At 50.0% G+C, this 13184-nt stretch overlaps 1 protein-coding gene across 1 annotated transcript in view; it reads left to right on the forward strand.

Annotated features, from left to right (window-relative positions):
* Positions 1-13184, forward strand: part of UBR4 (ubiquitin protein ligase E3 component n-recognin 4) — a 100780-nt gene that overhangs the window by 50832 nt on the left and 36764 nt on the right. Inside the window, exons 65-76 of the mRNA XM_058039569.1 lie at positions 462-671; positions 1350-1499; positions 2110-2337; positions 2419-2497; positions 3175-3417; positions 4920-5088; positions 5582-5726; positions 6395-6480; positions 6944-7031; positions 7865-8058; positions 9884-10123; positions 12060-12198. Coding sequence (XP_057895552.1) covers positions 462-671; positions 1350-1499; positions 2110-2337; positions 2419-2497; positions 3175-3417; positions 4920-5088; positions 5582-5726; positions 6395-6480; positions 6944-7031; positions 7865-8058; positions 9884-10123; positions 12060-12198 — 1971 coding nt within the window. The remainder of the gene's footprint in view (positions 1-461; positions 672-1349; positions 1500-2109; positions 2338-2418; positions 2498-3174; positions 3418-4919; positions 5089-5581; positions 5727-6394; positions 6481-6943; positions 7032-7864; positions 8059-9883; positions 10124-12059; positions 12199-13184) is intronic.

Here is a 13184-nt window from a genome sequence, read left to right on the forward strand (position 1 = left end):
AGAGCCTGTGAGAGGCAGCTGCAACAGGGACTCTTTCTCTACCAGGATTCACACCCAGCTGGCCAAATCCCAGATAAACAAATAGAAATCCCAACTTAAAAACAAAAAAAAAGAAGGGGGAAAAAAAGAAGGGAAGAAAGCCCTAGTCATCTAATCCACAGCAGAGTGGCCTCTGGCACATGTGTCGAGGGGAGATTAGACTTAAGAGGAGATTTTATTTGTTTTCCTTTACTAAGCACTTGTTCAAAAGAGTCTCTGTAAATATTTGAGTTGCTTTTCATAAACACACACAAAAAAAAAAAAAAACCAAAAAACCCCAACCTCAAACAAACCCCAAACTTAAAAGCTGCCTGCAAAGTTTCATCCAGACCTGCTCTCTTGCCCACACTGTCAGCAGGTGCTTGGGGCTGCCCCAGCTCTCCCAGGTGTGTTCCTGATCCAGCTCCTTCCCTCTGTTCCAGGCTTCCTCCCTGATCTCCAGTGCCACAGCAGCTGCCTTGCTGAGCTCTGGTGCTGTTGATTACTGTCTGCACGTGCTCAAGTCCCTGCTGGAGTACTGGAAGAGCCAGCAGAACGATGAGGAGCCCGTGGCCACCAGCCAGCTGCTGAAGCCTCACACCACCTCCTCTCCCCCTGACATGAGCCCCTTTTTCCTCCGCCAGTACGTGAAGGTGAGTCCTGCTCTGTGCTGGGAGCTGGGCAGGGCCTGCACTCAGGGGGGGCTGCATGGAAAGCAGCCCTGCATGAGGAGTTTGGCCTCAGAAGAGCAGCCAAAATCCATCTTGTGGCACAGAGTTACAACTGGGAGTGCTCTGAGTTCTCTGGGCAGCCCAGCTCCTCTCCCATCTCTCCCTGCATCCCTTGGTGCACTCCTAACCAGGAGTTCTGTGGAGCTGTTCCTGGAGGAATTGTTAATCATCCTGAAGGGAAGCTGCTCCAGCCCATGACTCCTGTGCTTGGCAGGCAGAATTCCTGAACTTAGTGTGCCAAGGAAGTGGAATGGTGGATGGGAGTTTCCACAGTAATTCCCAGGCTTGTTCCACCACTGTGGTGCCATTATGCCATGGTTTGGTGTTTGTACAGGTGCAGTGCAAAAAGCCTGATTAAATGTAAGAATGTCTTCTGAGTTGAACTGCTTTATTACTCCAAACTAGCTTAGTGCATCCTCACAGCTGCCCTCCAGTTCAAGGCCTTTGCAGGTTCTTATTCATCATCTGGGAGCATTCTTTGTGCTGCAAAGGGGCAGAAATCCCTTGTTTTTATAAAATCAGCAAAAGCACCCTGTCATTCATCATGGCACCACGCTGGGTTTGCTCAGAGCCTGAGGGATTGATTTCTCTTGCTGCCAGGGTCATGCTGCAGATGTTTTTGAGGCCTACACTCAGCTCCTGACCGAGATGGTGCTGCGCCTGCCCTACCAGATCAAGAAGATTGCAGACACCAACTCCCGCATCCCCCCACCCATCTTTGATCACTCCTGGTTCTACTTTTTGTCTGAGGTAAGCAAAAACATGATACACCTGCAGATTTCCACAGGAAAACTCCAATAATGATTTCTTGCATGGGAGAGATGAGCTTTTGCAGAGCTGATCTCAGCTCCATCTTGTATTTTTAATCCCCTTAAAAGAAGGTGAACTGTTGGCTTTGTGCATTCCTGTTGAACAGGAATCTGTAGGAAAACATACATGAAAAATGAGGTTGCTGTTATTTCTTGGAACTCAGTGGTTGCTGCCACAAAGCTTAGAGAGAAAACCTGCTGTGAGATGGAAAATAATGTAACATCATGCTCAGCTGTTGGTACTAGGGCCTTAAAAAAGAAATCAGGAAGACATTTGGCGTTTGTCTTCTCAGTTTGCTTCCTACTTTACATAACAACTTATCTTACATTTACACAAGTATGAGTTAGGATTTCTTAATTAGCCTTGCTTGGGTGTTTATTTGAGGTTGGAGATGGTTTCCAGCAAGCGGCGCAGTGCTGCTGTGCAGTGTCTGTTCTGCCTGGGACTTAGAGGATTAAAGCTGGGTGAACTCATCTCCTATCTGTTTACTTTTTGGAAGAAAACTCTCGTTTTTGGTGGTGATCTCACTGTGCCCTGGCTTCCCCTGCAGTACCTGATGATCCAGCAGACGCCGTTCGTGCGGCGCCAGGTGCGGAAGCTGCTGCTGTTCATCTGCGGCTCCAAGGACAAGTACCGGCAGCTGCGGGACCTGCACACGCTGGACTCGCACGTCAGAGGCATCAAGAAGCTCCTGGAGGAGCAGGGCATCTTCCTCAGGGCCAGTGTGGTGACAGCCAGCTCAGGCTCTGCCCTGCAGTATGACACCCTGATCTCCCTGGTAAGGGCAGGAGCAGGGAAAGGCCTCGGGGTGGTGTTGGTGTGACAGGAGTGCTCTGATCCCATCCCTATGTGCCTGCAGATGGAGCATTTGAAGGCTTGTGCAGAGATTGCCACGCAGAGAACAGTGAACTGGCAGAAATTCTGCATCAAGGATGACTGTGAGTTCTGTCTCACAGGGTCTGGGGAGCAGTGGTGTCATGGTTGGGATGGAGGTGGCTCAGATGGGGAAGCTCAGCACAGATGAGGGTTTTGATAGGACTGAACTGTTTCCAGTACTCATTATCCCAGTGCCCTAATTGCATCTGGTCCTTGGCTAAAGAGCAAAATGTGGTGTCATGGATAACTTAGAGGAACAGGAGATCTGTGTTCTCTTGCTTGTGCTGCCATTGTGCCAGGGAGTCATTTGGGATGAGCCACTGTACCTGGTGTACTCCAGTGTTAGGCTTCTATGGTCCAGGGACAGAACAGTCCTGGAAGTTTGGTTCTTGTGTACAAAGGCTTTTGGTTTAGGCTGGGTGGTTTTTTTTTCTTTTTCTTTTTTTTTTTTTTTTTCTTTTTTTATTCAGGCTTTAGTGGCATGGAGCTGTGTCAGGGCAGGGTTAGGTTGGATATCAGGGAAAGGTTTTTCCCCAAAGGGTGCAGGCACTGCCCAGGCTCCCCAGGGAATGGGCACAGCCCTGAGGCTGCCAGAGCTCCAGGAGTGTTTGGACAATGCTCCCAGGGATACCCAGGGCGGGATTGTTGGGGTGTCTGTGCAGGACCTGGGTTGGATTCAATTCCAGCTCAGGACATTCCATGATTGTGTGATTCAAACATTTTCCCCTTTCCTCCACAGCCGTTCTCTATTTCCTGCTCCAAGTCAGCTTCCTGGTAGACGAAGGAGTGTCCCCAGTTCTCCTGCAGCTGTTGTCTTGTGCTCTGTGTGGCAGCAAAGTGCTGTCTGTGGCTTCATCCTCTGGAGCTTCCAGCACCTCTTCCAGCTCTGCTCCTGCAGCATCAGGCTCGGGGCAGGCGGCGGCGCAGAGCAAATCCTCCACCAAAAAGAGCAAGAAGGAGGAAAAGGAGAAGGAGCGAGAGGGTGAGGGGCAGCTGGGCCCTGGCCTGTGGTTTGAGGGAGCAAGTTTGCTCCTCACGTTGGAGTGTTGGGGGTGGGATGGTGGGGATGGATGGAGAGCAGAGATCTCTGCAGCCAGGTCAGGAACTTGGGGTTTATTGCAAAGGGCCAAGTGCAGGGACCTGCTGGGAGCTGCCAAAAACAGCTCAGAGCAGGGTTGAGAAGAGAGGGGGAGAGAGGATGAGAGGGTGAGAGAGTAAGAGGGTAAAAAAGGTAAGAGAGTAAAAGGGGTAAGAGAGTGAGGTTCCCGTCACAATACAATAAATCTTCTGTGCTGAATATTCTAATTCTCACTAACCAATCTAGCACAAGATACAAATCCTATAGCATTTCCATACAGCCTATAAGAATCATTACATTACCATACTGTGTTACATTTTAAACCCTAAAAACTCCTCTTTGGGCCCCTTCTGCCGAGCTGTAGGGTCTGCTCTGAGCCTTGGGCCTGTCTGCAAGCAGAGGGTGTTGTTCCATCAAAAGGGGATCACCTTCAGCTGGCCATGCCATTGTTTTCCAGTTGTTCAGTAACTGAGGGATCTCAAAGCTTGCTTTCATTTCAATTTTGCTTATAGTTTCAATATTCTCAAACTCTTTTGCCAGGCAATCATATTTATAAGGCTTTCCTGTTCCATCTTCCCCAACACTCGCAGCCTTTCTTACTCTGTTCAGAAAGAGCTGGATGATAAATCCTGCTGTTGGGAAAGGGTCATGGCTCGTGGCAAGGGCACCCACAGCCACAATCAGGAGAGAGGAGCAGTTTTCCCACGTGCAGAGGGGACTAAGGTGGAGCAGTGTCCTGAGAGTTGGGCTGAAACCACGTGCTGAGGACATCCCAAACTCACTGTATTTATTGCCTTGAGTGGCTTTGAAGTTGTCTAATGGTGTTACCTAACCTAGTGATGAAGCAGCTTCCACTTAACTTGCCTGTCCTGGGCTGTAGGAGGCTGAAAGGCTCACGAGGATTAAAACAAGTCCTGGGGATGCACACCCAGTTAGCTGTGCTCTGCAGTGATTGTGTTCAGACTTGTTTCCTCTGGCTGCCTTGGAAGCTCTTCTGGAGCCAGGGCTGCTGCTTAATGAATATCCACAGTCCTGGGAAAGTAATTAAGCTTCCCTATAAAAGTCACGGGCATAAATTCTCTCTTGGCTTTTCTTCAAGGAGCCGCTTTGGCTTTCACCATCAGATGGTTCTCTGTGAGGCTTTTCATTGCCTCATGGTCAGTCCTTTCTTTTTATCAGGATGTGTAGCACATTTCTCACGTCCTCACTGGCAAGTTTTCCTGCAGTTTTTTTCCTGTTAGCCAGGAGTGCTGGGTTATATTGTTGAAAAAGACAGGAATATTAAACTTCCTTGTTACCTGAAACAGAATAATTTGTCCCCATTATCCTGACTCTGAAATAGCAGAGTGGCCTGCCTGTGAGGTGCTGCATTTATGGTCTCCCTAAAGCCTTGCCTGTGTCCCTAGGTGAGGGTTCAGGCAGCCAGGAGGACCAGCTGTGCACAGCCCTGGTGAACCAGCTGAACAAGTTTGCTGACAAGGAGACCCTCATCCAGTTCCTGCGCTGCTTCCTGCTGGAATCCAACTCCTCCTCAGTGAGGTGGCAGGCCCACTGCCTGGCCCTGCACATCTACAGGTGAGCCTGGGCTGCCTCAGGCCCAGAGCCCCTCTCTGAAGGATGCTGGAGCCTGCAGGTGTTGGGTTCCTCTGGAACTGCCCTCGTGGTTTGCAGTTACTGGGGCTGGAGGTGAAGTTGTGACTTACCCATGGTCCATCTCAGTTGTCACCTGCAAGGAGCCCTTCATTTCTGCCTGCAAAATCTCACTCCTGTCATGGCCAGGAGCAGGTGTTTGTGGGCAAAGTGAATTTCTGAGGCAGATCCAGACTCCCACCATGAGAAGTTGGGAGCTGTGTGGGGAGAGGAGTGCTTTAGGGTGCTGGACTCCTTCAGAGCTCTGTTCAGTTGTTGCAGGACAGCTGCTTTTGTTTTGGAGTGCTGGAAAACAGAACTGTGCTGGTGGGATTCAGCTCTGTGAGCTCTGCAAGGTGATGGTTTCCCACTTTGGTGGAGTGGAGCTTATGTTCTCCTTCTGCACAAGAGCCCTGATTGTGTGTAATCCACCCAACAGGAACTCCAACAAGTCCCAGCAGGAGTTACTGCTGGATCTCATGTGGTCCATCTGGCCAGAGCTCCCAGCCTATGGAAGGAAGGCTGCCCAGTTTGTGGATCTCCTGGGATACTTCTCCCTGAAAACACAGCAGACTGAGAAAAAGGTACAGTGACATTCCACAAGGGAGGTACAGCATCCCACGTGCTCATTTATGATACACCTGGCACAGATTTTCTGTCAGAAGAGCTTGTGCTGGAAATTTCTCATGTTATTAGAACTTTAATGTTAAAAAAAGCAGAACCCTAAAGAATTTGGAAGTGTGGGATTTTTGTTTTATTGTTTTGGGGATGAAACTGTGCTGGTGAGTTCTTTATTTATTGAGAAAAAATATCTCTTTCCCACAGGAGGCTTTGTGGATCTGGCAGCTCCAGTTTTTAGATTTTTTTGATATTGCAACTTCTAGAAATCTTTTGTAACCATGGCTTTGGAACAAAGGAAGTTGTGGCCTCTTTTAGGGGATCAGTGGGATTGAGAACAAATAATTTAGACCCATTGATGCTTGCAGGAGTATGTTTAAAGAGTTTAAAGGGGAATGCTGTACAAATCTTGGCAGGCATATGCAGGGATTGACTGACAAACAGCACTTACTGTGTCAATCTCAAATTTTAGGATCAATTACAGTCCTGGGTAATTATTTAAGCACATAAATTCCTGTGGGTGTGGTGTGTACTTCTTTTGGGGCACCTGGAACACCACAAGATGAGGTTGTTTGTGTCTGTGTAGGAATAAAAGCATTGTTTTGAAGACTGTCTTTTCCTGGTTTTATTTCAGCTGAAGGAATATTCCCAAAAGGCTGTGGAGATCCTCCGGACCCAAAACCACATTCTCACCAACCACCCCAACTCCAACATCTACAAGTGAGTCTTTGTGCCTTGGATCCAGGTCTCTGCAGGGCTTTCCAGCTGAGCTCCATCCATGAGGAGCACCCAGGGCAGGTGGTGGGATGGGCCCTGCTGAGGTTTGTGCCTGCTGGGCTTGGGAGAGCAGCAGAATCCTTCTGCCACATGCAAACCTGACATTGTGCCCTGCCAGCAGAGCTTGGCTTGACCTCTTCTGCTCAGTAAATGTTATAAAATCTTAGGCCCAGCTGGAGAACAGAGATTTGCAGTTTTGGGTGTTCTTGGTCCCACCTTGGCCATTGATAATTAGAATAAAAGTGCTGAGTTAGAAGCTGTTATTTCCAATGTGGTTTACATTGTAGCAGTTCTGTTACACACTGGGACTGGGAAATGGGGGAAATTAAAGTGATTCTGCTTGAATGGCTGAGTTTAAAGCAGCAAATGCCCAGGTCCATGTGTCAGTGTTGTTCCCTCATTCCAGCACATTGTCTGGGCTTGTGGAATTTGATGGCTACTACCTGGAGAGTGACCCTTGCCTTGTCTGCAACAACCCCGAGGTGCCTTTCTGTGTAAGTAACCCTGGAGTCACACAGCCATGGAATGTCCTGGGCTGGAAAGGGCCCACAAGGATCAAATCCAACCCTGGCTCTGCACAGACATCCCAACAATGTCCTGGGTGTCTCCTGGAGCTCTGGCAGCCTCAGGGCTGTGCCCATTCCTGGGCAGCCTGGGCAGTGCCAGCACCCTCTGGGGGAAGAACCTTGCCCTGATCCAGCCTAAATCCTCCTGACAGAGCTCCAGCTGCTGTGCATGACACCAGCATTAACTGCTGTTATTAAATGCTTTCCTGTGGTGGGATCCCAACCCTTTCCAGATGTGGTTTCCTGTGCCCCTGATGTTTTGGGGTGCCCTCAGACAGTCAGGGTGCCCTTGCTTTGTCTCCCCAGTGTATCAGGGATCCCAATCCTTGGTTTTCCCTGTCCCTGAGGTTTTGAGGTGCCCTCAGACAGTCAGGGTGCCCTTGCTTTGTCTCCCCAGTGTATCAGGGATCCCAACCCTTGGTTTCCTGTGCCCCTGAGGTTTTGGGGTGCCCTCAGACAGTCAGGGTGCCCTTGCTTTGTCTCCCCAGTGTATCAGGGATCCCAACCCTTGGTTTCCTGTGCCCCTGAGGTTTTGGGGTGCCCTCAGACAGTCAGGGTGCCCTTGCTTTGTCTCTCCAGTACATCAGGGATCCCAACCCTTGGTTTCCTGTGCCCCTGAGGTTTTGGGGTGCCCTCAGACAGTCAGGGTGCCCTTGCTTTGTCTCCCCAGTACATCAGGGATCCCAACCCTTGGTTTTCCCTGTCCCTGAGGTTTTGGGGTGCCCTCAGACAGTCAGGGTGCCCTTGCTTTGTCTCCCCAGTACATCAAGCTGTCGTCCATCAAAGTGGACACGCGCTACACGACCACGCAGCAGGTGGTGAAGCTCATTGGCAGCCACACCATCAGCAAGGTGACAGTGAAGATTGGGGACCTGAAACGAACCAAGATGGTGAGAACCATCAACCTCTACTACAACAACAGGACCGTGCAGGCCATCGTGGAGCTGAAGAACAAGTATGTTCATCAAGTTTTCTGTGCAGTCTCTGAATCAGATTCGTTCCCTTGGCTTCTTGTTTTTCCCCAAGGTTCCTCCTTAGGCTGTTACTCATCACTCTCAGCCCACATTGGGTGGGATTGTTCTGAATCCCCTACAATTGTTGAAGCAAAGATCCAGATTTCCTCTGAAGCTTGAAGAAATGTCTATAAAATTAGTGGATTCTGATTTTGTCCGGGCTCGCTGTAAAGCACCTGACTTAATTGTGTGGGAACCAGCAGTAATACTGAGAGCACTTCATGGGTAGTTTGACTCCAAAAGGGATTTGGACTTTGCAGCATGTCCAGGAATGCTGAAAGCATTAACATTGTTTCTTTGAAGCCATAGAGTAGAATTAAAATTAGAAGTTGGATGGTCTCACTCTCAGCTCTGCTTTACCTACCAGAAATGGCTCCTTTTCAACACACTGCTCAGTCTGGAGCCAGTCCTGCTTATGTGCTTCCCCTTCTTACTTCTTGAGATGTTCTCACCAGAATCAGATCTCTCTGGCTTAGGGATTAATCTGTGCCCGCCGCTTATTGCTTATTTGAAGTCTTAATCCTCTGTGACATCACAAGTGGCTGCTGTGGAGAGGATTATGATGTCACAAAGAGAGGATTCTGACTTCAGGTTGAGAATAAGCAGTGGGAGCAGATGAGATCTTTAAGAAATAAATATCCTGTTTTCATGCAAATGTCCTTACTAATAAAAAAATGGAGGTGAAAATCCCTAGAAAATGTCTGTAGAATTAAAGTTTTTCCATGAGGCATCAACAGCTCTTTAATCCCAAACAGTCTCTCTCTATGAAGAGGATAAAGGCTTAAAATGTATTTCTGGCTACATATCATGTCAATACAGAAGCTAAGGAAACGAATCCTAGAACTGCTCCCCATTCATCCCAGTTAAAGGAGATTTGGAGCCGAGACGGTTGCATTTGGCTTTTCCTCACACGTGGGTGGGGAGGGAACTTCCCTCTGGAAAACCTTTCTTTCCTTTGGTTTCATTTCCTTTCCTTTGCTTCCCTTTCCTTTGCTCCTTTTCTTTTCCTTTTTCCTTTTTCCTTTTTCCTTTTTCCTTTTTCCCTTTTTCCTTTTTCCTTTTTCCTTTTTCCTTTTTCTTTTTTCCTTTTTCCTTTCCCCTTTCCTTTCCCCTTTCCTTTCCCCTTTCCTTTCCCCTTTCCTTTCCCCTTTCCTTTCCCCTTTCCTTTCCCCTTTCCTTTCCCCTTTCCTTTCCCCTTTCCTTTCCCCTTTCCTTTCCCCTTTCCTTTCCCCTTTCCTTTCCCCTTTCCTTTCCCCTTTCCTTTCCCCTTTCCTTTCCCCTTTCCTTTCCCCTTTCCTTTCCCCTTTCCTTTCCCCTTTCCTTTCCCCTTTCCTTTCCCCTTTCCTTTCCCCTTTCCTTTCCCCTTTCCTTTCCCCTTTCCTTTCCCCTTTCCTTTCCCCTTTCCTTTCCCCTTTCCTTTCCCCTTTCCTTTCCCCTTTCCTTTCCCCTTTCCTTTCCCCTTTCCTTTCCCCTTTCCTTTCCCCTTTCCTTTCCCCTTTCCTTTCCCCTTTCCTTTCCCCTTTCCTTTCCCCTTTCCTTTCCCCTTTCCTTTCCCTTTCCTTTCCTTTCCTTTCCTTTCCTTTCCTTTCCTTTCCTTTCCTTTCCTTTCCTTTCCTTTCCTTTCCTTTCCTTTCCTTTCCTTTCCTTTCCTTTCCTTTCCTTTCCTTTTTCCTTTTTCCTTTTTCCTTTTTCCTTTTTCCTTTTTCCTTTTTCCTTTTCTTCCCAAACCTTCCCCTTTCCCAACCTTCCCCTCCATCCCTCCTGCAGGCCGGCTCGCTGGCACAAGGCCAAGAAGGTGCAGCTGACGCCGGGGCAGACGGAGGTGAAGATCGATCTGCCCCTGCCCATCGTGGCCTCCAACCTGATGATCGAGTTCGCCGACTTCTACGAGAACTACCAGGCCTCGACCGAGACCCTGCAGTGCCCGCGCTGCAGCGCCTCGGTGCCCGCCAACCCCGGCGTGTGCGGCAACTGCGGCGAGAACGTCTACCAGTGCCACAAGTGCAGGTCTGTGTCACTGTGTCCCCAAAATCACTGTGTGTGTGCCCAGAACAGTGCCACAAGTGCAGGTCTGTGTGTCCCCAGTGTCCCCAGAATCACTGTGTGTGTGCCCAGAACGGCTACCAGTGCCACAAGTGCAGGTCTGTGTCACTGTGTCCCCAAAATCACTGTGTGTGTGCCCAGAACGGCTACCAGTGCCACAAGTGCAGGTCTGTGTGTCCCCAATGTCACTGTGTCACTGTGTATGCACCCAGAACGGCTACCAGTGCCACAAGTGCAGGTGTGTGTCACTGTGTCACTGCGTGTGTGCCCAGTGTCACTGTGTGTGTCCCCAGAACGTGTACCAGTGCCACAAGTGCAGGTCTGTGTGTCCCCAGTGTCCCCAGAGTCACTGTGTGTGCCCCCAGAGTCACTGTGTGTGCGCCCAGAATGTCTACCAGTGCCACAAGTGCAGGTCTGTGTGTCCCCAGTGTCACTGTGTCACTGTGTGTGCGCCCAGAACATCTACCAGTGCCACAAGTGCAGGTCAGGGTGTCCCCAGTGTCCCCAAAATCACTGTGTGTGCCCCCAGAACATCTACCAGTGCCACAAGTGCAGGTGTGTGTCACTGTGTGTGTGCCCAGAGTCACTGTGTGTGCCCCCAGAACGTCTACCAGTGCCACAAGTGCAGGTCAGGGTCACTGTGTGTGTCCCCAGTGTCACTGTGTCACTGTGTGTGCCCCCAGAATGGCTACCAGTGCCACAAGTGCAGCTCTGTGGGTATCCCTGTGTGTCCCCAGTGTGTAGCAGTGCACCAAGTGCAGCTCTGTGTGTGTCCCCCTGTGTCCCCAGTGTGCAGCAGTGCCCCAGGTGCAGCTCTGTGTGTGTCCCTGTGTGTCCCCAGTGTGTGGCAGTGCCCCAGGTGCAGCTCTGTGTGTGTCCCCCTCAGGTGCAGCTCTGTGTGTGTCCCCCTGTGTCCCCAGTGTGTAGCAGTGCCCCAGGTGCAGGTGTGAGTGTCCCCCAGAGCCCTCCCTGGTGCCCCACACCCCCTGCCATGTAAATCCCCCATTCTGGTTAATACAAGCACACAATCAAATTAGTGGGGAAGTATAAAACAGGCTTACAGGGATTTAATGTAATGCAGGCTAACAAAGGGAGCCTGGGAGCACAATTCTCAGCCAGCTGAAGTTTCACATCCAGCCTCGAAGTTCACAGCACAGAATTCCCTGGAGCTGGTTATTTTTGGCCTGCCTGGGCTGGAGGCTGGAGTTCAGCTGGAGGATTGCAGGGCTTCCCCCAGGATCCCTGCCTGGGCTGGACAGACAGTTCCATTCATGGCTTTTGTTGTGCTCTGCTCATTCAGAGCAGGCTCAGGGGTAATTTACTGTGTGCTATTCACACTTCTACTACAGCCTTAGAAATCCTTCTCTTTTGTCACTTTTGTCTCCTTATCTGGTATCTCTTTCCCCTTATTGTTGTCCCTATTCCTCTCTAATTCTCATGGGATTCGAGGTGTTTGGGAGGCTCTTTGCTGGGGATTGCTGGTGTGTGGAAAGGTTTCCATGTCCCTTCTGGAGCTCTGGGAGCCATAAATCAGTTCTGTCTGCTGCCCTGCTCTGCAGTGGGGAGAAGTGCAGTCAGTCCCAGTGCAAAGGCCAAACCCTACAAACCAGAACAGTTCCTTCATCTGTGTTCTCCTAAAGGACACAGTGCCCCAGCCTGACTTTCTACCGGGAATTACTGTCATTAAAGTGGAATTGTTAGGAACAATTTGCTGCTTTTTCCAGCCAGAACGTGGCACTGCTGGGAGGACTTTTTTTGTTGCCTGATCTGTAGGTTTTGATTCTCCAGTATTTCCCTTCCCCAGAGCAGTCTGGTCACCGAGGTGTTTTAAGTCACCCAGTCTGTTCAGTTTGTTCCATTGCCTGGAGCTGCAGGTTTTGAGCTGCTGCCTTCCTTGCAGGTCCATCAATTATGATGAGAAGGATCCTTTCCTGTGCAATGCCTGTGGCTTCTGTAAATACGCCCGCTTCGACTTCATGCTCTACGCCAAGCCCTGCTGTGCTGTGGACCCCATTGAGAACGAGGAGGATCGCAAGAAGGTGGGGCTGGCAGGAGCTCCTGGGGCTCTGGGACACTGTGGGGACAGCAGGGCTCCATCCCCTGTGAAAATCAGAGCTCCATCCCCTGTCAAAATCAGTGTTCCTTCAAGGCTCCTCACTGACCGATGCATTCTGAGTTTGTGTCTTGCTCCACCAGACAAGTAATTCATCCAAAGGCATCATTCAGTGCCTCACAAATGAACTGACTGCATCTCCCTGCCTTGCTGTACCAGGGGATGGATTTGGGTTCTTCCTTTGGCTTCCCATCCCACCTGAGCAGCCCTGCTAATGAATGAAGAGCCCTGTGCACTCTGCGTCCTGTCCCAAAGGATCAGGGTGCTCAGTGTAGTATCACAGGATGTGCTCAGTGTAGTACCACAGGGTGTTCTCAGTGTAGTACCATAGGGTGTGCTCGGTGTAGTACCACAGGATGTGCTCAGTGTAGTACCACAGGGTGTGCTCAGTGTAGTACCACAGGGTGTGCTCAGTGTAGTATCACAGGGTATGCTCAGTGTAGTACCACAGGGTGTGCTCAGTGTAGTACCACAGGGTGTGCTCAGTGTAGTACCACAGGGTGTGCTCAATGTAGTATCACAGGATGTGCTCAGTGTAGTGTCACAGGGTGTGCTCAGTGTAGTACCACAGGATGTGCTCAGTGTAGTACCACAGGATGTGCTGAGTGTAGTACCACAGGGTGTGCTCAGTGTAGTACCACAGGATGTCCTCAGTGTAGTATCACAGAATGTGCTCAGTGTAGTACCACCAGGTGTGCTCAGTGTAGTATCACAGGATGTGCTCAGTGTAGTACCACAGGGTGTGCTCAGTGTAGTGTCACAGGGTGTGCTCGGTGTAGTACCACAGGATGTGCTCAGTGTAGTACCACAGGGTGTGCTCAGTGTAGTACCACAGGATGTGCTCAGTGTAGTGTCACAGGGTGTGCTCAGTGTAGTGTCACAGGATGTGCTCAGTGTAGTACCACAGGATGT

This window comes from Melospiza georgiana, chromosome 22, assembly GCF_028018845.1.
Source record: "Melospiza georgiana isolate bMelGeo1 chromosome 22, bMelGeo1.pri, whole genome shotgun sequence".
In the NCBI taxonomy this organism is placed as follows: domain Eukaryota; kingdom Metazoa; phylum Chordata; class Aves; order Passeriformes; family Passerellidae; genus Melospiza; species Melospiza georgiana.